This window comes from Bombus vancouverensis, chromosome 6 (assembly GCF_051014615.1).
Source record: "Bombus vancouverensis nearcticus chromosome 6, iyBomVanc1_principal, whole genome shotgun sequence".
Classification (NCBI taxonomy): domain Eukaryota; kingdom Metazoa; phylum Arthropoda; class Insecta; order Hymenoptera; family Apidae; genus Bombus; species Bombus vancouverensis.
Window position 1 is genome coordinate 13,877,382 of NC_134916.1, and position 27,560 is coordinate 13,904,941.

General features: G+C 44.4%; 1 protein-coding gene across 2 annotated transcripts in view; it reads left to right on the forward strand.

Annotated features, from left to right (window-relative positions):
* The window catches only part of LOC117157593 (irregular chiasm C-roughest protein), a 158,679-nt gene that overhangs the window by 82,073 nt on the left and 49,046 nt on the right, over nucleotides 1–27,560 (forward strand). For both annotated transcript variants that reach the window (XM_033335762.2, XM_033335764.2), the window contains exon 2: nucleotides 20,198–20,538. In XM_033335762.2, the coding sequence (XP_033191653.1) occupies nucleotides 20,198–20,538 (341 nt within the window). The remainder of the gene's footprint in view (nucleotides 1–20,197; nucleotides 20,539–27,560) is intronic.

Genomic DNA, 27,560 nt, shown 5'->3' on the forward strand with positions numbered 1-27,560 from the left:
CGAAGGAACTGCCTATGAAGATGGTGGTACGTGCGTCGCAACAATCTATGTGCATTAATGTGGAATCACGTGTTAGATAGGTGCTTGATATACATATGAGTCGTTCACAGGGCAAAGTGGTCGACTTGTTGGAATTATCCAAATTTTAGTAGCAAAACGCTTGATCGTTTGATGAGTCCTTTATATGATTTTCTCTATCTTTTGTTTGGTAGAAGCAACCAATTTGACAAATAAGCGATTCGTATGCAGTTGCTGGCGAAGGTATACGAACAATTGTCGAGTAAATATGACGTCTTAATGATTCTCTTAATCTATTATTATAATCTATTATTGTAAGCCTAAATTTCTAAATGCGTATATAAAACGTACAATATAATATATCGATAAGTATCCAAAAATACTTCCATAAGCCATTGTATAGAGAATGTTTGTGTTAGTATATTAATAGCATTTTATATATAATAGCAAAGAGTAAAATTCGCAAGGCTGGTATAATTGATTGGCTATAAAATTCTGTATGAACCGTTTCGAGAGCACATAGAATTATCCTTAGAGTTAGTACCGTTTCATTATTGAATATTCCATTTCAAGAACAATTCGACAGGAATTGTTTGATAGATCGAGAAAGTTTTATACGTTCTCCTTTGTTACCAACATAGCACTTTTCGATTTATTTTATATTTAACGAATGAAAATCTATTCGCAACCGAACTCTGACAGCTTCCACGGTTGCAACGTTCGAGACGAACAACAGAACGCTCGGCGCCACGTACGATTTGGCCGGGAAAGGGACTTGTTCCAGACGAAAACGGGAATCCCTGAGGGATCGATGCAAGGAATGCATAGGAGGAGCCGCCAGCACGGGTCACCAACGACACAGGAAGTCGGTGAACGATCGTCGAACAAAATCACGGTGCGCGCAGCGATGCAGAAAACTCCGGGGCTCGTCCGTAGCGAACGCAGACACATTGTGGTCGAGGAAAGATCCGGTCCGTGGAGCTCGTGCGTTATAACTTTTTTGGGACGAGCATCGATGAGAACGAAAAGAACGGTGCCAGTATCCGGGGTCAACATTTTCGAATCCGTGCCAGATTTCCGCGGTCGCGTTAGTCACGTATACAGCGAATTAATCGGGTTACACGAATCCTCGGAACCGTACAGCCAGAGTCGATCCAGGAAATCTCCAACCCCCTGTTCCACTTTTGTAGGAGATAAATTATTTGATCGTCGCGACGGGTTTAATGGATCGTCGAAATTTTTCGTCTCGATAAGCCCTGAGCGATTCTCGCTTGTAATTTCCTCGAAGAAGAAGGGCAATCGAAATTTTCGAACGTAATTCCGCGGAGCAACGATCCCAAGGAACGATCATATGTCCGGCTGCCGATGGTATTACTCGTGGACAAAACGCCGAGGAATTCAGCTCCTTTTCTTGCTGGAATAAATGAATCAGAACGATAACTGGTCGAGATATTACTTCGTTAGGTGATCGTTGCCTGTATTCGCCAGTTCTTGCAACTGATTTCGCGAAGTAAGACTTTGCGGTTGTATGTAACATGTACAAATATACCGTACAAACGAAGAAGCACTACTATACCGAAATTCGGGTACGCGAAGTTAGAATATCGAAACGTATTGAAATTGCACGTTGTAGAATGTACATAACTATGGAGACGTACGAAACTGATATGATAAAGTATGCTCGGTCAACTGTAGCTAGAGTTGGGAATCGTCAGAGCGGAATCGCTATGTATATCGCGTTTCTCGCAACAAGGGAACGTTGAAACACACGCGGATATCGGGAACGAAAATAAAAATGCATTAGAGACGTATATCTCCCGCTGAAGGAAACATGTTCTTTAAACGGGCGAGTCTGAGGATCGCGGTGGAAGACAAAGCTTGAAAAGGAGAACGCGGTGGATTTCTGAAAAGAATCCATATACCGGTTTTATTCCGGAAAGCCGCAATGAGCTCACGTCCCATCGATTTCTATGGTACACTATACACAAAGACTACTGTTCAGTTTGTACGTAGTCCTTCCTCTTCTGGTGGAACTATTTTCTACCTTGGAATCTCTCCCGACCACGACTCTTCGTCTATTCGCAAGTGTACTGTACGAAACATCGTGCGGACTGATTTCGACCAGTCGATAGAGGTGGTCGAAATTAGAAAATACCGACACGCCTCGAGTGGAAACAATTATTTCGCTCCAAAGTCTCATGAAGTACGTGCAATGACTGAAGAAACATGGCATTGCCGCCACCCGTCTGGACTAAATAGATCTCTTATTGTTTTCTATTTCGCACACGACTCTCTCTTTCTACCTCTCTCCTTCCCTCTCTCTCTCTCTCTCTCTACCTCTTTCTTTTTCTCTCCGCTCTTTATTCGTCTCTTCTGTAACATTCAGAGCGTGCTAAAATATTTACAAATTCCTTAGACGAAACTTCTGAAAGAGAATAGGAAGAAAAGAGAGAAATACGATGCAGATGGTGAAGAGGAGGTGACTTTCGTATATCCTTCGTTGGTCCGTGCATCAAGTTGCTTCTCAGTTGCCAGGGTTAACAGAAACAAAGAGCTTACGAATTTCTTGCGACTATGGCCCTTGTTCAGCTTTGCAAACAAGTCTAACTTGTTTCTCGAACCGCGTGTTATTTGCCGTACGTTTCTTCTGTTTGCGGATAAATATTGAACCGTGTGCCCTATCCGATGACCGGTTGCTAGGACGAAACATGTGACTTCCTTGCCATGAATACAAGCAACCACGTAGGATTTCAATAAACGAGCGGGCAAGCTCCCCGGTGATGTTGAGAAGAGATAGCGTGAGCCGGCACGCGGTAGGTTCCCGTGAAATATATCGAAACCCCCTCGTGGGTTTTAATGGCAATCTTAAATATACGACCTTCATGCGAACTTCTCTTTTTCACGTGGTTATGTAACGGAGACCCGGCTAACCCGGCCCCGGTTGGGTTTATTTTAATAGGAGAGCCCTGCAAAGTTGAAACTTTCATCGATAACATTGCCTGTTCCAACGGACGGTTATAAAGTAGTTAAGTCCCGCTCGTGTGATTTATGGACGACACAGCAAATCTCATTTCGCCTCTCCTTTTTTTCTTTCGCTTTTCTTTCTCCTTCTCCCCCCTCCCTTCCCTTTTTCTATCTTTTATTTCCCATTTATTCTTTTTACTTTTGCCTTGCCGTTTTCCTTTCGCTTTTTACTTCCATTCTCGCACACCGATATCAGGCAATACGCACGGGAAAAGTTAGCGAGCAACGCTCCGTTGGGAGCTTAATTTGGTATCGAGGATAGATTATCAATCATTAAACAATTTTCCCTGGCAAGCGCGCGAAATCATAGACGAATACCTCGGCGGAACAGGAACCCATTAATCTTCGACCGGTCGCGCCAAATAAAAACGTTTCGGTGCATTCTTTCCGCGCCGCAGCGGGCTACGCGAGTATCCACGCCAACGTGGCTGTCGTTTATCGCGTTTTCTAATAGAATCTGTGAATACCGGAAGAACTTACGATCTCTATGATGCCACAGGATGGAGAGTCTTCTTTTTGTTTGAAATCTCTGAGTGAAAATTAGTTTTAGTACCACTTGAGGCACAATCAATAGTCAGTTGGTGAATTATTTCGTGTCAGCGTGATAGCACGGTGTAAAACGGTCATCGACTTCGGTTAACCGGAAATACGCGTGGTTATTTCTATTTGGAATAATGGCAAGCTGGCAGCCGATACTTTTAAATAAAAGGTCAGTGACATTCGAAACGTCCAGTCCTTAACAAACTATACTTTATAAATTCCAAAACAAATGTATTATATTCGTAAATGTTGGACAATTAAACTCGCATATATAAAAGGAAAGTTTCACCTTACAATGAATATATTATTAAAACTTCAAAGATTCATATAATTGATGCGATAAGTCTGACATTTTATATATTACGATCTATTAACTGCGTTTAATAATATAGAATAATACTTTATTCCTATTTCTTTAAATACATAATTTGAATTTCTAGTCTCTTTACTTCATAATAAATTACTAAGTATTAATTTACCATTAATTATTTAATCCGATTGTTTTAAATACTGTTGTCAAATACAAATGCGCTCTTTATCTCTAATCTTTTTCAAATTTAATATCAGAATATTTGCGAATGATAGTATACGCCTACGTAATGCTTACTGTGCCGGACCGAATTAGCTGCAAGTGGAAAGAAAGATGACTCGAGTTTACAGTAGAAACGGACGGCGCGTTGTCAGACACAGTTAAACGCGGTCGACGGAGGATCGCGCTATTCTTGGAAGTACACGATCGCCGCAACGCGTTCAAGCGCATGTACGTCGTCGCCATAATTCGTTCAACATCTTTTGTCCAATTTTATACGATGTAATTGGAAAGAATGAGGAAAGAAGATCGCGTCCGCGTAATTCGTAAAACGTACACCAAGTGGTATTTAATAATGTTCAATGCAATTGACACTCGAGTAGTCGCGTAATAAGATCTCATTAAAGCGTGTACGACGCTTTCAACTCAAACCGGAAACATTTCACGCTCCGTTTCTTTCGTTTCTTCATCTTTTGCCGGTTCGTTCAAACGGAGATTGCATTCATCCAAACCAATGAGATCATTATTTCTGGGAATCAATCGAATAATTTTCTTTTTTCCGCCTTGAATAAAACGTTTGACAAGAATATGCACGATTTTGCGGTTCAGAGGGTCGCTGCATAAAGACGCGCGGAATACATTTTATCGCGGTCGTTCCTCTTTCGCGACGTTCTCCTTTTTCTTTCATTCGTTAAAGGCGCGCTTCCTTCCTGTTCGTAGGTTTCGTAGTAATTTTCTGGTAACCTTTCGATTCTCAATGTTTCCGCCATGATTTATTCATAACGATGCCAAGCATCACCAAAAGTTACGTGATACGTTAAATATTTGTAAATATTCATTGTAACCGGTTGAGATTTTTGCATGCTTCCTATGTGGGTGTAGCCGTATCACATTTGTTAGTCGACCATTGAGAAAACCAAGTTATCGCCGAACATCAAAGCCACTGCGAGACACGGAAGGCACACGACCACGAGGATCAATTAAATATTCAACGACGTCTACTTCAGTCTCGTGACCCAGTAACGTGATGCCGATATGCAGTGATGCGATACCGTGCAACAGTATATGTAGCTTATTGTGCTTTTTTCTCTTTCCAAATCGAGACAATGATCAGCAAATGTATACGCGGCACGTATTTACCTTCTTTTTTCCACGAATACCGACGCTTCGCTAAGACCAGGCTTATTTTTAATTATCCCGGTTGGCGGAACGAGTGGATAAAGAGAAAGAGAGAGGGGGGGAAAACGCGAAGAGAGATAAAACGGAAGAGGAGGCAGTCGGCGTAAAAAGAAGGGGAGAAACGTCAAGTAGCGAGGGAAAACGGACACCATACGCGGCCCTTCATAATCTTCCAAATATCTACGAATTACGGTTTTTAATTCGGCCGTACCGATTATGTCGACAGATACCGCCGCGTGTCTGCTTGAATTTTTATTCTCGTTCCTGGGAAGGCTTCTTTCCAACATCGTGTGTGACGCGATTCCGTCGTGATCGTACTCCGAAAACAAGTATTATTCATGGCCTGTCTTCCACGAGTTCCCTTGCATCCTTCTTTAGTCACGGAAACAAAGAGAAGACAATGGAAAGCACGCGAAAATTGGAGCAGTGCTCCATCGAAATCGCGGAAATTGTCGCGTTGCTTGCCCGACGCTCTTCGAATTTTCCGACGACAATTTTCGGCATTCAGGTAACGGTTGGAGAAGTCGACTTCTCAAGAAATTTCCCAGAGAAAATTCCCGGTTAGTTAGATATTTTAAACGAGACGGAGCGAATGTATCCCATTCAACCTTTGTAGATTGTAAACAGCATAATAATGACCATTCTTATTAACATCCGGAATGGAACGGGGAATTTGGCGAAAACTTGCCAGGATTCGCGAAGCAGCTCGCGGAAGCAGTCTAATTAGCAATGCTAACGAAAGTTGGCGAAATAACGGAGGCCGAAATCCATATCGAATTAAGTGGTGTTGGATAGGCGAACACGTCATCAGTGCTACGGCACGATACTCGAGACATGGTTGAAATGTCCGAAACGCCACGATATACTCTTCCTTCTTCGTCCTTTCCACGTTTCTATCATGTTCTTTTCACTATCCTCTTCTTTACCTTCTCTTTCTCGTGCTTCGTTACGAACGAACGCGACGTTAGCTGCCGGAAGGAACAAGAAATTAATAGCAGTGGCTGCTAAGCAAAATTGTGCGCGGTATTACCTTCTTTAAAAGGTGCGCTGATTAAGAGCACCCTCGACCTACTTAACTCTTTTTCCAGAATAAAATAATCGTGAAATTAAACTCGCGATGACTGAAGCTATTTGAAAGTTAAATCCGCGTCGTGATGAGCTAGAAGGGCAATCGTGTAACGTAACTAAATGTTCCTCCTGCTCTTCTTAACCTCTCCCATTTACCTACCTTTTGCCACCTTTCGGACAGTTTCTCTCCCTTTTCTGTCGAGTTTCATTCAAGCGTGCGAAGTGCTTTTTACGATACCGCTAGTCGCGTCTAAGACGGCCATACCAACCGCGAAGTAAAACGCAACGAAAACAAAGTTTCTACGACGTCGTTGAGTGCTCGTACCGCGTTATTGTTCGCATAAATAAATACCATATATATATATATATGTATATATATATGTATATATAATAGAAGTGCCTAGCCATCTTCGATAATGGAAGTCTATTTATGTCGCGTTTCTTCTACGACCATCCTGTCATAGGGTAATTCTTTCGCTTCGTTGCATCTACATTTTTTGTCCCTTCCTTGCTCTTCGGACGACGTGTTAATCTATTACTGGGTCGGCAAAATTAGCCATACTGTGAAAGCTTCTTCGTCGTTCAATTATTTTCAGTCGAGAGAAAAACGTTCATTCATAATCCATTTAATTTTATCGTGCACGTGTATCCGCTTCGTAATCGATTCAAAGAGAGTAGCTCGGCGTTACGGCCGTCGCAGAAACCAACCATTCCGATTAATTAGCCGCTAAGGCAAATCCTTAACAAGTTTTAACCGAGAAATCCTTTTTAATCACCGCATCGAATATCGTTACTCGGCGGGGATTAGCAGTCGTGACTCGACGAGACGACATTGCCACGCGAACGATGGCGCCGTGGCACCTCGACAAATTGAGAATCTTCGCGAAGCTAGCCAATGAAGCGTGCTCTCGCGAACCACTTGTCCGCGCGAAACGGATTATCGATACTTGGTTTACTTCACTTGCGCGACCTAACGATGTTATTGTACGATCAATCGTTTGTTTGAACAGCGGCGATGCTGACGCGGTTCGAAATCACTCTCTGCTCTGCCCTATCGTTCCGTGATCCTTCGTCCTTCACCTAGTTCGCATGGGCTGCTCGGTTCGTTATCGAGCTCGTTAAATATCTTGGAAAACCGCTGAACTCGCGGATCGATCGAACGCTCGCGACACTCGAGGCGAACGTGTTAACGGAGACAAGTCGATTTGTTCGATGCCGAGAAAATGAAATGGAATGAAGAGAACGATGCGTTAATTTTGCAGGCACCTGCGCTTGATTAAGTAACACCGATCGATTTCGTCTCCTTCCAGGGATATCCTTGGACTGATCATAGCGTATATATAATCACCTTCGACTATTTGCAAAACGGTCCATTAAGTATGGCGTCACGTCTGGAATTTACTCGGATGAAACCGCAGCCACCCCTCGAGCGGTAAGCCCGAACGTTATTCTCTTCGCAGACACTTAAGTCATCCGCAATAAAGAATTTTCTCGTTCCAAGGGTACGCCCTCGTAGTTTGTTTCAACCTTTCATCATTGCGATCCGACGTAAGAAGCTTACGTCGACGAGAGGTGAATTGCTACGCGTATGTACTTCTGTCTTGTAACGTATACAATCGTTGCTAGTAATCGTTGCTATGTTAGCATTCGCGGCGCAAACCATTATGTACGAATTAATTACGATGCGAAGCTCGTAATTAATAGAGAATCAATGGAATTAGTTGGTATTGCAGTGGCCATGATAGCTTCGAGTCGATCGAAATGTCAGTTCGAAAGGACATCGAGTCCGAAGCTGGAACGTTGGTTAATCGGCTTGGCTAAGAGCGTCGACACGCCTCGCTTAGGAAGGGAGAACAATGAGAAACGCTATAGGCGACGACGATCCACGATGGTAACCGGAAAGCTTTACGGGATAACCGATTCATTCCGGCGGTCGTTTTCGAAGTTAAAATAATTTGCGACGTAAATGGAAGCGCACGCCCGCGTGGATCATAATGGAATAACGAAGCGCTGTTCTATGATAATGGAGTGTAAGGTAGTAGAAATGGGTAGCGTAGCCGTCGTAACGAGCGGCACACAGTCGTTTAAGCAGCGAGCAAAATAACGCTGGACGCGCAATAACTTTATTCCGCGCAGAAGTATTTCATATTTCCGCCGGTGGATAAGATGAAGCGCGCGCGGACCCGCCACCGTTGCTCTTCTACCTCTTTTTACAGGGCGCCGCGTTAAATTTTCATCCCGCTAAAAGAATTACTCGCGACGAGACGTTGCTCTGTTTCTACTCATCCTTGCGTTTATTAAAATCACAGAAAGACGGTGTAATTACCCCGAGACAGCTTTCTCCGGCTATACAAAAACGGAAACCGAGACAGATTTTTCGTTTCTTCCATTCTACGTATTTCTACGTTTTACCTTTTCTTCGCTCAATATAATATGCAAGTATATACATACATGCATACCAGTTATACACCTACATATATACGTATGTATGTGAACGTATAGATACGTATTTGGCATACAGTAGTTTCGCATGAATCATTCTGGCGGGCGACGCAACGCGCACCGGTAATAGACAATCCCCATTTTTCCGGGCTTTTTCCCAAATTCGTGGCAGACGCGCGCGACGCGAACAACCTAGAATAGGTTGCGTGCTCGCAGCGGGGGTCAAGCGACGACGAGACGCGTCTGACCGTTTTTTCGGCGAGGAAATTTATACACCCGCCGCGAACCGAGGTGGCAGCGCGCGACTGTAATGAGGAAATATCGTTTCACGATATCGATCCACGCGGCGAAAGGTCAACCCTAGAAGGGGTTGCCGGCTGACAAACCCTCCGTCACAGAGGCGCACACGTACACGGGCCGGCGAGCACACGCGCGGCCATGCGCCCCTGCCACCTATCTACATACTTACACGCCGCGCCGCAGCGTATCATACGCTCCGATACGAGCATTGCGTCTCTTATGGATATTTTGATTCTCGTAATGAGACAGCCTCCTGCGAGTGATTAACACGAAAGCTCGCGGTAACAAGTACTCGATCGAAGGACCGTGTTCTACGTGTCACGTTCTTTTTCTTTCTTCCGTCTCTTTCTCCGCCCCTTCTCTCTTTCGTTGTTCGCGCCAGGCGATGCCACCATTTAAATATGAATTAACCGATCGATCGACAACTACGACGCCACGTATATATACGTACTCGGGTTTCGGCTGGAAGAGAATTTCGCGTATACACCGATCGTGGCGCTATAAAAATTCAAGGGGATAGCCCGACGAATGTCTGGAACGTCGGTAGAGTTTTTCATCGAATATTCGACGAAATCCACGATTATATCGTGATACAAGAGCAAAATACGCTGGGCCGCTAGAAAGTTTGCCACGTTCGACCGTTATCGCGCTATTTTCACGTAGAAATGATCTACTCGTTGAAACTGCAAACCGCTCCATCACCGACACTGTCGTCTTCCATCGTATATGCTATATACGAAAGCTTCTCTCTCTTAAGTATCCGACTATCGTTCCCTCCGCGAAATGATCATTCCATCACGGCGCAAATATTGAATTTACATGGTCGTCTCGTTTCTGCATTGCAGATGTATACGCTCTAGGGATGTGAACCGCGGCCTCGTACATATGTACCATATGCATGTACTAGGACACGTAGAGAGAGAGAGAGAGAGAGAGAGAGAGAGAGAGATGGATGCGAACACGAAGATAGATGGTAGGGGGTACTGTAGCGGTGTTTACTGCCTCTTTGCGACCAAGTCTCGCGGTCTCGTTGTATCAACTCGTGTCTAATGAAATCTGACTCACGGAACGAATCCCCCTCCCTTGCCCCCACCTTCTGTCTCGCTACGATTTAATTCCGCTCTCGAGTACCATCGCAAACCGACGACCGTTCTTTAAGCAGCCTTGATTACAACGTTAACAATATTTATCGTCGTATCGCGTAACTTTCCACCCTTTGACAGCGTCTCAGTAACGGCACTGGTTTACGCGTTCATAATTTACATCCACGTGGTTCGCCATCGTATCTGCCCGAATTACGAAGTTGAAGCAATATTTCGACCGTTTCATTCGCCAACATACTTGTAAACCTTTTGTACTTGCCGTTTCTCGTATCAATCATATCAATTAATTAGCAACAGCGGGAACGAGAGAATTAATCAATTGGATTAATAGGTTGTAGTTTAACGAGGGAAGCTGTTTCGTACGCCTAACGATCCAGCTTGCAGGAATCGAGCCAGATATCTAGGTCACCGACAGGTTCCTTTCCTCTCCGTTGAATATTCGAAAATTGCTGCCGCCTCCTATAATTTGGAATATTAAACTCGGAAAACGAGAAGTCTAGCGACGGCTTGAATAACCTCCATTAGTCAGCCATTCTGCCGCGCGACCGTTCCACTTACAACCATGGGAAATCTTCGTATCGATACCGTTATATCTTTCCACGTATGACGCGTATACGCTCGTACACATGCACGTTCCCTTTTATTTGTTTCCTAAATACTACTGGAAAAACAATGAGAAACATCCTCGTCTAGAGAACAGAGAACGGAGTGACGAAGAGGAAGCGAAAGAGAGTCGACGCTACGTTCTCCTGAACGATCGATATCCGCTTCGCGAGTTCACGATCTTAAATCACCGGGCGCAGCTTGAGCCCGGACAAGCAAGGATTCCCTCATTGTGAGGCAGCCAGCGTACTGTCACGGTGCATAACTTCGATATTATATGTGTCCTGGGTGTGCGCGCGGCTTTCCCCAGTCTCCTGTAACTCGGTTCGTCCCGTCGAATCACGACGTCCAAGAAAAGGATACGACGCGACCCGACGGTGGAACGGTTAGCGGTCGAAGGATGTTTTCTGGTGCATAAAGGGAACACGTAACGCGCTTAAGCCCCTCAACATACGCGTGGAATGGAGCACGGAATCCGTCTGTCCATTGTCCCGTGTCCCACGGAATGTCTTGTCAGGTGTCTCCTTCCGAACTCGAGAACCCCCTCTCTCCTTCTCTCTCTTTCTCTGTAGAAAACGATTCCACCAGATAAAATAGGGATCATAGTGTCTCCTAAGCTTAATTCTTCTTACTTCCTGATTCACTTACGATGTAAGTGAGCTCACGTTGAAGATAAAACGGGATATCTTTAACTTGTTTGTCAAATCTTACGCTTAACTTCTTCTTTCGTCGCGAAATTGGAAATTAATAGGAACAGATTAATTTCCGCGAGGTTCTGATGCTTGCGAATGATGCTCTTATGGGAAAGATGAGGTCGATTTGTGTAATTTTCTAACTTTTGTGACATTTCGTGGCCATGAAATAGTCGAAGAAGAGAGACTCGAATACGTAAGTCTTCGGAGAATAAGTGAAAAATCCATCTGTATAGCTTTAATCATTGCGTTAGTTTAATTCAATTAATATTAATCTGCGTAACTAATGTTATCAATATCTCTTAAACATTCAAGGAGGTGAAAACAACACATATTCAATCCCAAAATCGAATGAGAAAATTGTGAAAGCTTCGATGAATAGATAGAGAAATATAACTTATCAGGTTTTCACCTGTAGTCTTCAAATATTTTTTATAGAAATAAAATATCAGCTGAGAAGATAAAACATCTAACTATTATGTTCAAAAGATTGACGATCTAAAAATGACAAATTAACTCGTCTTTCCTGGGTAATAGGTTAAAGGACTGTTCAAAGTCAGTATGTGTTTTAAAGGATGGTTTGCTTTTTTACTTGCAAAAGTTTGTAACTCGAGCATCTTGTTCCCTGCGTATTTTCTGTTAGCTTGTGTCGCTTTTTCTAACGGAGTTACCACAACGTCGTGAATAGCGTACGTGACATTTACACAAACCGGCCAGCAGCTTCTTTACGGTGCACCTGTATGTTTCCAAGGGTCACAGGGTAATTGTTGAAAGGCCAACTTAAAGCTGTCGATCGCCGACAAAGCGGTGCCGTACACACGACACACCTAGCTTCGTATCTTCCAATGAACCGTGGTATCGAGTTATAAGCTATACCGACGAGCCATGTTAAAAGCTATCGTTAAAAAGGGAATTCGAGCGAGATTCGGTGTACGATGGATCGTCACTGGAACGACGTTGTTAGAATGAGAGTGTTGAAAGAAAGAAAAGTCAATAAAAAGAACGCGATCGTTATATCTGAGGGACGCAAACCTTGCCCTATTTCGATCTGAATTGTCTCTCTTAAATGGGAAGGATAGAAATCTAAAAATTACTAATAAGGCCAATATCATAGACACATGAAATCATCGAGTTCGTAATATGAGTTGCAAACGTTAAAGGAATTATAATGACCGCAAATGGAATTCTACAGTTGGAAGAATTAAATACAGCCGCAATTACAACTTATTCCTTTGGCATGATTTTAATTCGTGACACGATTAGATGTCGATTAAAGTCGAACTCGGATGCATAACGGGGCATTTGCTAATTTTAAACATTAGCTTTAATAAAATAACATTATAATTAAGTTAATACACACGGTTAATAAGTATCAACGTCATGTTATAATTACAACATCCATTTACGTCTATACTACGTGTACGTAGTAAAGTGAATGTCCAGTGAATTATGGGTTATGATAGTGTGCAGCATTTCACGCCCTTCTCCTCTGCTCAGCTTTCCCTGCAGGGTGTAGACGCGTTCCGTGTATAACGTGTATGACGTGTTCCGGTATCATCTGTAATAGAAACAGAGTTATCGAAGGCTAAAACTTTCGATGTTTATGGATTCCGTAAAAATAGTAGTTCGCAGCCGAACTGGTATCGGATCTCACCCACGTTAGTACAACAGTCGTCGCTTAAATAAACAACGAAACCGGGCCGCTGCTTGTGAACCGCGTAACAGCCGCGAGCGTCAAGGTACCGCGCTACTTCCGGTGCGGTTGCAGCGCGCGTTACAGACAGTAGAAAATAGTCGAGCGCGATGTTAATTAAAACGAGATCGAACGGAACCAGGGGAACTCCCTGGAGGAGGCCGGCGAACTCTGCAACGCCTGCGTCCTTTTTACGGAATCGAGGGCTTGGCCAGAAACAGCGGAAACCGCAACAGCTCTCGATACCTCGTGCTCGTTCCGAGCTCTATGACTTTGTCGGTCGTTCGAGATTGTGCCTCGAGTTTTCGCGTACGAAGCTCCTGGTTGTATCGGCATTTCTCGTATACGCATCCACACACACACACACACAAACTTATATATGTATACACTGTTGCACAGAGACGTGTGTCAATTTGGCATTGTGGTGTCCGTATGCAACGGCGGACCACACACAGCCAATGTTGATTGTTGTGTGAGCACACAATGCGTCCCCGTTGTAACAGTCAGCCGCATCTAGCCCGACCAGACTGCGTACGGGCAGGCTTGACAGTTTTCGTTGCACCATGAATACTGATACGGGCAAACATGGTCCGGGAAAACGGTTACGCGATAATAAATCAATTTTCCGGTGACACGTGCGCCTTGGGAGCCGAATTGGAAAAAACAATCGTGGCGCAACGTGGTAACGCACGAAATGACTGGGACCGTTGTAAGAACATCGAGTTCGAAGGGGACCTTTCGTAAAATCCCTGGTCTGACCTAGTTTTATCCTCTATGTGCTTTTTGCTGCATCAGTCAAAAATCTCCCAGTTAATAGATATTTAATCGGGATCCGTCGAACCGATTATAGATTATCGCTGGAAGGAGGAGCCCGGTAGCTCGATAAAAATGATATATTTCAGCCGGTTCTCGAAGCTGAGGGTTTTTCGCGCGTCAGCTGGTCGTTGGCGAGGAACTCCGTTGCTCGTGGAATCCGCCTGAACGGCTATGCTGCAAAGTTAAGAAAGTACTAATGGCTTCGTTAATGCCGTGCAATCGGTCGGAGAACGGAGCTCGAATTTTCAGCTCTTCACCGCAAAAGCGTAATATCTGCCAGTCTGCTTGTAGATGCGATTTTGTGGTCGTAGATGACGCGTTATTTCGAGTTCGATCAAAAATTAGGCGACACTCGGGGGATTGGCCCAGAAACGTTTGACGACGAATAGAGAAAAAGCGAGAGATCACCAAACGGCACGTTGCGATTGTAACGGGCTGTATGGCCGGGTAAATTTATTCATCGGATTATTCAAATTGAAAGCCGTACACGCCAGAGGTATTGCGGTTTCGTAGTTATCGGCGTTTGGCGTGCCAAGGCTGAAGCGAAACTGAAGGGAAAGGTAGCCGAGGATACATCATCGTGGACGACCAACAATTTCATCCCTTTCGAAGAGGATGATGAGTAGCGCGTAGGCGAAATTAAGAGGATCTGGTGTTCGACCCACGCAAACAGGAACATTTTTCGGATTGTCAGTGGAAATGATTGGACTCTTGTAATAAAAAGCAACGAACGGTGAGAACGAGTGTGGTGTATCTCTTTCATAAATGATATAGTTTAGAAGGGGGAATTGTAGCTTGAATTTATGAAGGCTAAAATAAACAAATGGCCAAGTACTTGTCAACTGAATAATGAAAATGAGCGTGATATATCCTTTGTAGAATATAAACTTTAGCGTGAGATATCGTAGTTTAAGTTCGTAATAATCAATAGATAAGATAAGCAAATTGTCAAACAGTTGTACAATTTTGCAATTTAAAATGTGATATCATAGCTGAAATTCGTAAACAACAGTGGTTAAAATAAGCGAATTATCAAATATGTTTCAATTGCTACGGCTATTTCCGTGCATGACATAGTCGCTATTCGTAGCCACTTACTGTTTTAAATTCGTTCAGATTATAGAGTTCAACAACCTGTCGTAATATTAGATTTCTCATATCTTCCCGCCTATTTCTTTTTTTCGTGACACATTTGGTTAAAATAACGTTAACCCGATTTTATTAGAAAATGATCGTACACTGTATTTAATTTACCTCGTGGCAACCGCTGCGATCGCTAGCCGGGGACCCATAGTTTCAGATGAGTTCCAAAACACTAATATCAGTAGCACACGAAGTTCCCAGATGATCAACCATATTGCCGGTAACTGTGACCAAACATGCCTTAACTTTACCGATCAAACGACAATCGTAGTCGTTAGCTGACGATACTTAAAAACGCAACACAACATGTCGCGTTAACAAATTTCGTCCGGTAACAAACTGATCGACAATAACCGTATTCCATTTAGCTAGCTCAGATCAGATTACTATACAAGATAAAAAAAAAAAAAAAATAAACGAAAATCGGTTACGATTGATCGTATCATCGTTTATAGAGCTATGAAACGAGAGTAGGTGGAGTCAGGCATCGAAATCGACCGCTTTGTGTGTATCGTTTCCAACAGGCTCTGTCGATCCCCACGAATATCGAACAGCAGTCCGATTGCGAAGCGCGTGTACACATCAATCGGACGTTTCCAGAAACGACGACCCGTGGGACTCGTATCTTTGATTCTGGGTCATGCGATGACAAATTGATCAGAGACGCACTGTCTCTGTTCGACGACTCGAGGACGGCTACGACCGTGTTTCCAGTGACCCGGTCGGGTTTGTGCACGACTTCGATTTTCAGCTGTCAAACGCAGTCGCTGTACCGCGTCGCCTGGCTATACGTCGACGTGGATTTTTCCATGCGGAAAAACGCGTCACCATTATCGAGACACGATGAGATTACACAATTTCCGTAGCGTGAATGTCGTTCTTCGGCGTGTTTCACGATGACTACTTGATTACGAACCTCTAGATGAACCTTTTTACAGGGAAATACGAAGGGAAAAAGGGATGGAAAAGTCGCGCGAGACAGGGTAGACTCGTCAAAATTTCGATGACAATGGGCAAGCAACCACGCGACAAACGAGTGCGTTTGTTCAACGGCGAGCGTCATCCCTGCGGCACGCTGATAATTGCCGCGGCATTCAGGTGTAATTGTTCGGATGAACAGCGGCCAATTAATTATCACGAGGCACCGACCGGGCAGCGCCGTTTTATCGGCGGCGCATGATCTACGAATACATGGTGGTTGGCAGGAATATCTATACTCAGGGACGTGTTAGCGTATGTAATAACCAAGTGGTATATAGGTGGCTAGGAAAAGCAAGAGACCCGATCGAACACGTGCCCTGCAATCGCACGAAATTTTAACGCGGGTCAACGATATAAAGTAAAGGGGACGTGCAAACGAATTCCATCTCGATAACAAACGGATAGACGCGTGCCGACGCCACTTGGTTCGCCTCGACGATCTACAGTCATCGACGGATTATATTCCGATAAAATTGAAATCCGTACTTGACTTTTATAAACTCCCTCCATGATGTATCATATTATCTTCGTTACGTGTCTCGTCGAAACTTTTAATTACCTTACAGGCGACCGTTGCGTAACAGAGTAACGAATGTGTCTCATTTGTTTAATTCCCTTTATCATTATGCCGCATATTTTCCTTGTTTCTCTTACATCTGGCGGGTACGTGCATCGGGAATTTTCGTTAACTATTCGTCGAAACGCTTGTTTACCGAGCTCGGCGCGATTATGCCAAAATTCCCGAACGTATAATGAACGATCGTATCGAAATTCGGGATCGCGGTGGCTGGTATAATGGTTAAAAATCGTTGATTTGCGAACCATCGTTTCGTAGGTTGGGATATCGATGTAACGGAGCGGGATAAAAAGTACTGATCGCTGGACGATAAATATTCTGAAATTTTTGCCTCCGGTCCGATGATTATTTATCACGCCACAGAGGAGATACACCGTTATCCCTGAATTATGATGTCTGACCGGTTGATGTTCGGTTTAGATTGAAATTAATTAAAAGTATTAAACGTGATTATAACGAATGAACAGGTAATCCGTGATCGAGCTTTGTTTTAACAAGCACTTTCGAATCGTAACTTCGTGCTCCGGTTAGAACGGGTTAGTACCGGTTTGAGGAAAAAAAAAAATCCCGCCGGCAATTAAAATTTGGAAAATGGAACGAAAAATGTTGCACGTTGATAACATTTTGTGTGACGGTGTTTGACGATAACATTGGAAAGACGAACGTTCGAAATGGTAAAACGTGGTATTTCTAAATTAAATATCAGACAACGGTTAACCGACTGTCAGCCGGAATTCAATTTTTATCAATTTTAATATGAACGAAAAATCGAATGATTCTCTGTTATTGTTGTATTCCGTTAATGGACTGTTTCGTAATTCGCCCACAGGCTGATTCGCGACCGACCGTGACGCGATTATTTTCACTGTGAAAATAGGAGGAAAATATCGCGGAATTTATTAAAATCCCACTTTAACCTCAAACTTTTTTACTTTCCGCGGATTGAAACGTAGACTCGGTTATGAGATCGGTATTTCTCTCGCCTTTCTCCTATTTCCTTCTTATTTCTTTAAAACTCCTCGACAAGACTGCGAGAGGTTTCGTTCGGGTAAGGTGACTGTTTCGTGTGATATTTTCATTTCCCACGGCGCTAGACGGGAATAGGTTGGTAAAACGAGAGAAACATCGGCGAACGCGTTAAAGTGGCGCTTATCGATTCAAGCCGCAAAGCCGCAGCCGATCCAGGCATTTGTCAACGACGACAGGAAACGTGGCCCACATAGGACGCGTCGCGTTACCCGGACACATTTCAAAGTTCCGTGGTGCGTACAGAGTCGAGGCAGCTTGCAGGGGCAAACAGCAACGACGAAACCGAGAGGCACAAGCGCAATTATTATTACGTCCATTAGGCTTGTATTCCATTGAAATGGTTCGACTGGTAACGACCAGGCTGAGGTTATTATCCTATTGAGCTCGTAAGCAGTTGAGCCGCACGATGTCGTACGACCGTCTTACGACATCCTCCCCCTGGTCGAGCAAACGGAACATGGCGCGACAAGAAACGTCCGCCTCCTCCTTGCTAACGTCGTCTAACTCGTTCAACGAGAAACACGAACGCGACGTGTAACGAGCGGGGCCGTTTTCTTAAAGGGTGCGAGCACCACGATTCACTGCCGGAACGAAAGCCACGGAGGAAGTTGGTGTGCCCGGACAGGACGGGATAAGGCGGATGGGGATTGCTTTCGTACTCGAAATATCGTGGTTGACAGTGTCTAAAATTTAAAGGTGTATTTTGGTCTGAATTGTTCGCTGAAGACGGGATATCGCTGCGTTAAAAACTCGAGAGCGATCATCTTCTCTTCGTTCCGTCTGAAGAACTCGCACGATGAAGATGCAACGTGGTCCGATTCAAGCGTAAGCCAGACGAATAAAAGTTAATTGAGAGGTCGATGAAACGATTAAACGAACGCTTCGTCGGCTGACTGGCGCGTTTCTCGACGTGACCACGTTGAACGTGTTCGCGTCACTCGATAAGGAACAAGGGGGAACACTTCACCGAGGAGAAATTGTCGCGTAAATTGCAACGCGAGAAACGTGTTCACGTATGTTATTAGAGCGCCGAAGCGAACATGTCCGTGGATATATTCGATTCGAGTGATAGAAGATCGAACATCGTCGATCGGCGTGCTTCTTTGGTCGTTGGAGATAGGAAGTACGTACGTCGCGCGGGGCCGTCCCGACCAAGAATTTCAATATCGATCACCGCTCACGCCGAGTCTCGAATAAAATTGTCGCAGCAACAACGATGAAAGTGGAAGAAAGCGAATTGATCGAGTTTTATTAAAGCGTTTCTCAATCGTTTAACGCGTGCTCATCCTCTCGTCTTCCTTCTCCTCGACAACATGCCACCGATCCCTTTGTCGTCGTAAAACGGCTACCGTAATAATTGCCAGCAACGGGTATATTTTTTTTTTCGTTGCATCGACGAAACGGTATTACCGTCGTAAAAGAAGCGGAAGAGAAAAAAAAACAGAGAATAGAGGAGGAAGAAGAAGGATATAGTCTCACCTGGTCATAACAGTGGCATCACGTGTACTAACAGCTATATATGCTCTAAAAACGCAATAATAAATTGCTGTACTGGCTATAGTTTTATCGTTTCATTTACGGCGACGACTTCTTGGTCTCCGCTCTTCTAATCCGATGGGACTATAAAGATAAATAAGGACGGTTCGAAGGTAAACGGGCGGAGCAGCGTACGGCCGTCTGCAAGGTCGTTAAACAATCCTCGGCTAGAGGACTAGGCGGTGCGCGAAAGCGAAGAGAAAGAGACAGAAAGAAAAGGGCGGGGTAGGGAGAAAAGTTAAATAACGAACTTAGACGCTTTTTACTTCTTATCGACAACCAACCCTGGAATATCATTGCGACGCCGTAAGTGCGTTATCGCCGCTCCGCTATTAATTCTACCCTTTATTTTCCCCTCTGATCCGTAATTCGACTATCGACTGTTCTGCCCCCGTTGCTCTGCCGGCGGTCCAAGTCATAATTTACGACAGCTCGTTCTCGCGCAATCAACCGTAAAGTTTAACGTGGTAATGTAGTTCCACGCTTACATAAGGCACCTGGGGTGATTTTTACGCGACGAAGAGGGTTCAGTTATAGTATAGTGCGAGGAAAGTATATTGCGTGGATTAGGAACCGGTTGTAATTATTGGAATCGCTTTATTTCTTTTTTCTCTCTTTTTTTCCATCGTGAAGGGTACTTGGAATAAAATTATTTTCTGCAATTCCTTCGGCATCGAATATTTTTCGGCGTGTTGGAAAAACGTTTTAAACTATTAATGATAGAATCGTGTTTTCTCTAAGGCTTTTATAGACAGAATATAACAAATATTAGAATTGGTCTTACTCGGAAGAAATACATTTATAGCTTTGTTAGTAACTTGTTGCGTTGCAGTTTTATCGTTTATTTAATTACTAACTTGTTGAAATACAATATCGCGTTACGTAAAACGAAGGAGTACAGAATTATTTCGTTTCTGCTTTCAGCACGAGAACAAGAGGCGTAGCAAGATCAACGCCATCTATAATCTGGCTATCGTTGCTACTGACGCTAGGAACGAGGGTAACGTCATCAGCGACGAACATAACGAACGTGTCACCATTGGCCTCGACGGTGAAGCCGATCACGACCACGGAAGTAGTTTATCAGCGATTCGCGATTGAACCGATGGATCAGACCGCCGTGATTGGCAGCCGAGTGACGCTTCCTTGCCGGGTCCTCGACCAGAAGGGACCTATTCAATGGACAAAGGACGACTTCGGTCTTGGCGCCGTCAGAAACCTCACGGGATACGAGCGTTACGCCATGATCGGCAGCGACGAAGAGGGTAAGTGAAATTCACTTAACTAACTCGATCCAATATAAAGATCATAGGAGAAAAATGCAATAACTCACAATTTTTATGTTTTATAGAAGTAGAATTTAAAAATTCAACATGTTGTCTGTTAATTTTACATTACCAATTTTTCTCATTTTATATGGTTTTAATATTAAATGCAATGTGTATTTGACACTTTTTTAGACATTTGAAAGATACTGATTATCATAAGATTATACCACTGATTTCTTATGAAACTTTGTAGATTTACTAGCTATTTTTAAAAAGTTGTATGTTTGGATTTAAGACATCCCTCTCCAACTATGTAAGTATATGAAAATACTCTCTTCTTGCCGGCAAATAGCATCAGAATTAGAAAATCAAAACGAACAAACTTATCATGTATTTTCTCTTTGGTCTTCATATACCTATAGAAATTTCTCTGTTCTATTCTTACCTGTATAGCTAAATCTAAGATTAGAATATTATAGTCTAAGCTATATATTACTAGGTCGATATACATATATGCGTGAAAATAAAGCTTGCATGCGGGAATGAGTGGAGCGAGTTTCACGAGAACGCATGTTTGTAAGTTCCCAATCGATTTGCATAATGATTATGGAGTATACGTGATTGGTTATTTCCTGATAGAGCCAGTACAATTATAAATATAGACACGCCTACGGGCCGAAAAAAATCTACGAATAAGATCGTAATGTAATAACTAAACCGCAAATTTTTATGCATTTATTGGAAAATTTAAAGCTGCGAAAATGCACAGAATGCAAGTAATATCGAAAAATACTATATATAATATAGTATTTATATAATACATACAAATATATATAACGTTAATCAATAGCTATTTAAAGTAAAACACTGGTTAGAATATTTAACGAATGAAACTTGAAAATCAATAGTGTTCGAAAAATACAAATTTACATAGATATCCGGGATCTAATAACAATATTATTATCATGTTGTTAGTCATCCTCTTATTTTTCCATACTACACTATGTATATGCGCGTGAAAGCTCGCGAACTTTCGTGACGCATACGAGAATTAATGAGGATTGTAATGATGAGAATTAATGAGAAAATTTTTATACGAAGATGACTTCCCGTCGTTCGGTGAAAATTCGGTAGTCGAGATCTCTCCAATGCATATTCTAATTAAAAAGGACAGTCAAATAGTCTGATATCGAGCAAAGCAATTGGCCAAATGCCCTCTGTATCGCCGCTTGTTTTTAATCCGCTACGACTGACTAGAAAATCCATCCTTTCTTCTTTCGTGCAGTCTGTAAAAAGGAAGGGAACGAAGCGTTCCACTTTTCCGATGTGTTTGTTGCGTTTAAATTACACGATGTCCTTAAGGAGAGGCGGTATCTCCGCAGGCATTCGCGAAATTGCTTTCCCCTTTGTTGCACGTAGGAGACGAGGAAGGAACAGCGATATTGGAAAATGCTTATGTGCACGAACAAATTGAAACTCCGTATTTGCAAACAAGCGGGACAAGAAAACGGCCAAGACGTTGTTCTCCCTGTTTCGGTCTCTCCTTTATTTCTTCGGTCGTACAAGAGGAGGCTCTTTTTCGGTTTAAGCTAAACTTACTTCCGCGAGGCCCACGTATTTAAAGTTTCTCCGAAACTAGGAGATTACCGTTTCGTTTGCCTAATTCTGAATTTCACGGCGTTGCGATAACCCCCCCCCCTCCTCTCTTCCGAAGTCTAAACTCATTCCGGGGATAAAGCTTCGGCTCAGGATAACGACCCACCCTAGCGAACCGCCCGATGAAATTAACCGCAGATTTCGAGGGGAAAGCCAGAGAAGTGTCGATATAATCGAATCGAATACGCGTCCACAGATATGCCGTACGAAGGATAAAAAATGAAAAAGAAAATAGTTCCCTTTTCATCCATCGTATTCAGCACCGTATTTCGCGATGCAAGGGATCAGTGTGGGAATATATATCCAACTGAATGACCGGTAACAGACGTACGGATGCAAAGGGTAGAACATATTTTCAGGGGTGAGTTAGAAATCGAATGAATCTCGATGGAGGCTTGGTCGCGTTCGACCGACAGCGCCATTTCCTTCGCGCTCGTTTTCCGTTTTTTCCCCGGCGCCGTTGGCCAGCGGCGGCACGCAGCTGCGATACACGACGGGTCAGTTTGCACGGACCAAATTCAATTTCCTGCGGCCTATTGATTTTTTCCTTTTTTCTTTTTTTTTTTTAGCTGTTCTTTTTGCCTTTTTCCCGTAGCGTCGTGGAATTGCGAAAAAGAAGGAAGAACGAAAAAAATATGAGCGACTGAGTGAGTAGGAAAGAAAGGTAGAACGAAAGGGGTGAGAAGAAGAGGAAAAGTTGCACGATGCGACGAAATATTTTATGTAGAGCGTGTACACGGGTCGGTTCGGGAGGTCGAATCGTCGTGCGAAATTCATACGGGACGGACGACGAACGACCTGACGTTTCACACAGAATGGAATCGTACGTTCGCCCATCTTGTTTCGTTCATGACTCTCCGCGTAACGTTTTAACTCGATTGTATTTCGATATATACATGGGCGAATCGAACGGTGAAATAAATAAAAGAAAAAAGTATCTATACGTGTATTTCAAAAGAAGAAGCAAGATTGGGTGGTAGAGGATCATAGAATGCAAGACGTGGCCGAAGTGTGGAGAGAAAAATTCAAATGGATTCCCTTCGAACATTATTTGGAATAACAGTATACTCGCGAGGGCAAAGTTCGAAGCGGGAAAGTCGCGGAGAGAGTCGATAACGCGGTGGTATTAATGGGCCGCAAGCGGCAAGTTAAATTGCCTTTTTAACGAGTTCCGAAAAATGTGTGCTCCGCTGACGTAACATTTGCTCGTCCGCGTTCGAGCGTTCATCGTAGCATCGCGTCGTGGCCCGGAGCGAGCGTTGCTCTCGAACGAACGCAGTCAGCCATCAACGAGGCGGGTACGTTGAAGGGTGGTATCGGTCAGGGTTGGAATTAACGACGATTCACCGGCGAAAGTTTTCTTTGGTTCGTTCGAGATCGCTGAATCGGTAAAATTGAAAGGCCCCCGAGGGATCTTTTTCAGGCCGTATCAGGCAATTGGAAATTGGCCGGTTACGCTCATCCAGCAAGGATGGACCGACCGTTTATTCGATTACCTGCCAATTAACCACCGTGCGCGGCCGCAAAGAATTCCTTTGGCAGAACGCGGAACGGCCAATCTAATCGATTCGCAGCCGCAGGCTATTTTGCACGGCGTCGCTCGTGCTGGCCGACAGATTTAGCAATTTCTCCGTGACCGACGTGCGGCTGCGAATGTGTGTCATTGCGCGGCCATCCTACCGATACCGTAATATCATAATACACGGGGAACTATCGTGGCTGCTCGGTCGCGATTTAACGAGCGAACGCGCGCACGCGTCGTTCTGTCGCGTTTTCGTGTTCGTCTCGGCTCGACAGCTAAATTCACGCGACGCTTTTTCCCTCCTCTCGTCCGTATCTAATGCCGCAAAAAGCGAGGCTACAAAAAGCTGCAACGTTTCGAGGTTTATCCAGTGAAAAATTTCCACGTTCCGCCACGATAAAACATCGCTTGCCGTACGGTACACGCGTATCGGCCAGAGCTTTGGCCCTTTTTCCCTCTCCTCGATACCAGTTACGCCATACGCTCTCCTTTGCCTTCTATTTACACGCTGCTACCCATTTCGCGCGGCAAGGATTAGTCCAACAACCGATTCTACGATACACACTCTATGCGCATTTTCTCTCTCTCTCTCTCTCTCTCTGTATCGATATTATGTAAGCAGTGCTCGCGTACAACTCACCGTATATACGTGTACGCCAAACGCGAGCGAAAGCCAGCAGCGTGGAGCGGAGCGACGTATCAACGGCACGCCATGCAGCCGCCGCCGTGTGCTCTCGTAACAATCACGCCGGCTCGAAACGATAAGATTCGTGGCAGGCGAGAGGCAATTTAAGCCAACGCCACCTGATATACAAGGTGTACCAGCTAACTCTATTATCCGAGCTATTCCCTTTACTTTTCGAGTTTCCAGACGATACGAACCTTTGGTTCGCGGAAGTTGCGTGCGTGGCCCCGTTGCACGCCGAACATTTTCGTTGCCATTAAGCTCCGATATCGGGGTCACCGCGCCGTTTTATTTCGCGCGATTTCTATTTTCAACAAAGACAGCGACTCGCGAGTACATCGTACTGTTAGTTTCCTAATTCTGTAGAGTTGTAAGGAAAACGTAGATCTTGTTATGAGAAGCCTTACCCTGCAACTTTCTTATTAGATATACCTATATAAAAATACAAGCGGTCTGCGTTCACCTAGGAAGCACCTTAGAATCATCGGCCATTCAACTTGTCTTAAAAATTCCATCGGACACTCCTACGTTCATGGAAGAAAGAAGATATCCACTCAATGGCTCAATAGCTGTACCCGGAGCGAAAGCACTTTAGCCGATAAGGTCAGCTGGGACACCCTATACTCTTCTCCTTTAGCGAGTTTCGTTGGTAACAAGGGAAACGATGTGTTACTCTCAGTTTCCATAACATTACTGCAACCCTCACAGTGACCATTCGTACGGTAAACGTAGAACGCACACAACACGATCCATATTGGTTCCTGTTGTTTGTCCGACGATCGACAGCGGTCTTTAACTTGGTCGAGTTCTGTTGTCGGAAAGGTAACATCCCAGTACCGTGGCTGCAAAGTTGATAAGAGTCTGTCCCGGCAAAGTTCCCGCCGTTTAACTCCTCTTAATTCCACCGGGATTAATTAATTTAGAAGCGTTTCGTTGCAACGGAGGAAGAATCGTCGGGTTTCGGTTTTACGAATTCCCGATAGGGACACCGTAGCGTCGAATCGACCGTAAATTGTGACGCGTCCTGTTTGTTTCTTCCAGTTAACGCGAGTCTTGATTTTCTTCCCCCAAAGACAGTGTATCTTCCGTATAGAATAGAACCAAGGTATCCCTCGGTTTGTGTACAGAGAATTTCGGTTAAATAAGTTCCTTTAAACGTCGGTTCCTCCATTCTTCCGCAAATAGTACGGCACAGTGACCAAAATGTCTTCGGTACTACACAACTCGTAACTTCCCATCAGACTCGAAACACGGGAACAAATATTTTCTCCGCGTCTCGCCTTGCTTGCGATTTGCCTGCGGTAAACAAATCCTCGAGCGCAGAGTATCGAAGCTTGGAAAACTGTCGATACAAGCGGCGACGCTTCCAAAAGTCGATATCGGAAAGTCGAAGGCACAGAGCACGATCCCTGCGGCTCGTCGATTTCGCTGGCTCGGTCGCGAGTTCCGACCAAGTAATCGCAATCAAGCGCGCTTAAAGATGCAAACATCGGTTCGAGAGGGTGGCGGAACTCAGCAGTTCCGGTTCCGGGACCGCACTACTACCGGTCCCTCCTAGATTGTGCCCACGACACGAGTTCGCGAACAATGGAGTTCGAACCTTCCTTACGCTCGAGTTACTCTCAATTTGCGCGGTCCCGTGCAGATTAGTAAACAGCTGCAGTGCTACGGCTGAGCAAAGCGAAGCAAAACGATAACGGAGACACGCGAAGGCGACGAAGTAACTTGCCGGCGAAGTTGAACGAGCTGTCGACAGTGTCGCAGAGCATATCGATGCATCGACGTGGTTGCGAGAGGTCTGGCTGGATGATCGGTGGCGCAGTTTCTGATTCATCCGGTCGATCGCAGCCGGTGTCATGTACGTGTCTCTATTTTTAATCGACGGAGTCGCACATATCCGTTACACGTTGCATTCTCTGCAAAATCCTCGAAAGAAATAAGTACGCGACGTGTGTTGGCCGGGCTACGCCGAACCCGCGGATAACTTTAAATTAGTTCCGAAACATTTGTCGCGTATACGCCGCACCCGGCTAATGCAGCCCGCTGGAGATCGATAGGGGAGATCGCGGAATGTTGGAAATGGCCGTGTTACGAGGATGAGGGTAGCGCTAATCGCTTGGCAGCCGCGTCAAGCTGCAACCGGTTGCCCCACCGGATGTCCTTCGATCTGTCTCTAAGCGGGGATTAGAAGAGGACAGGGTCGATCGCGGAGAGGATCGGTAACTAAGATCAATATATATCTCCTACAGGATACGTCCGCGGACAGCTCGTTCGGCAAACGAGGCATTATCGTGATCATATCGAGAAGGACGTTGCAGCCATTGCCAGTACCTCCCATTGGCTTATATCTATAGGCGATTAAATTTCTAACAACTTTTTCTTCTTTCTTCTACCGTGTCTTATTTGCCCATTAATCAGACGAGATAGTTTTTATCTCTGAAACATGCCTCGATTTCGTGATCACTCGTCGTAGTTCGTTCGTGCTCTCGTTCACGAACTCGAGAAGAGGACGATGGAGTTCGCGTCTGGCCTCGCGTAGAAATGGATTGCACCACAGTTGCGGTGCGGCAGTCCCGTAACAGGATGCGAAACCGGCACGACCGGCTTCGTCGGTTTCCGCGGAGATTGACGAGAAATCATCGAGGAAGGCCGCCGTTCGTGTACGAAGAACGAAACGCTACGCGGACCTGAATATCATCATCCTTTTCGCCAGCTGTTTCCACCGTAAGACTGTGAAAGGAGCGTAATTTTCTACGGCCACTTAACGTCGCAATGGTTGTTTATTTATTAAGCTAAATCCGCAAAGAGAACAGATCGTCGAACACAGCAGCATAAAATAAAAGCCCTTGAAACGGTGATTTCCTATAAATAAGCGAGTTATTGCTCGTTAATACCTGGTGGAACGCTATGCCAGGACTGATGGTTTCGAGCGTGCTTTTATTCATCCGGCTCGTTATCGATCGGGGCCCAATAAATACGATTAATTAACACCGGTATCTTTACATTTGCCGGGTAACAGAGAAATTTGTGGTCGGAACGAGGCAATCTACGAACGCGATCCCACACGGGCATAAATTCTCTAACTGACGTGTATATTAATTGCCGCGGCTCTATAGCCTTACCAAGGTAATCCAAGGATTTTTCGATCGGCTGGCC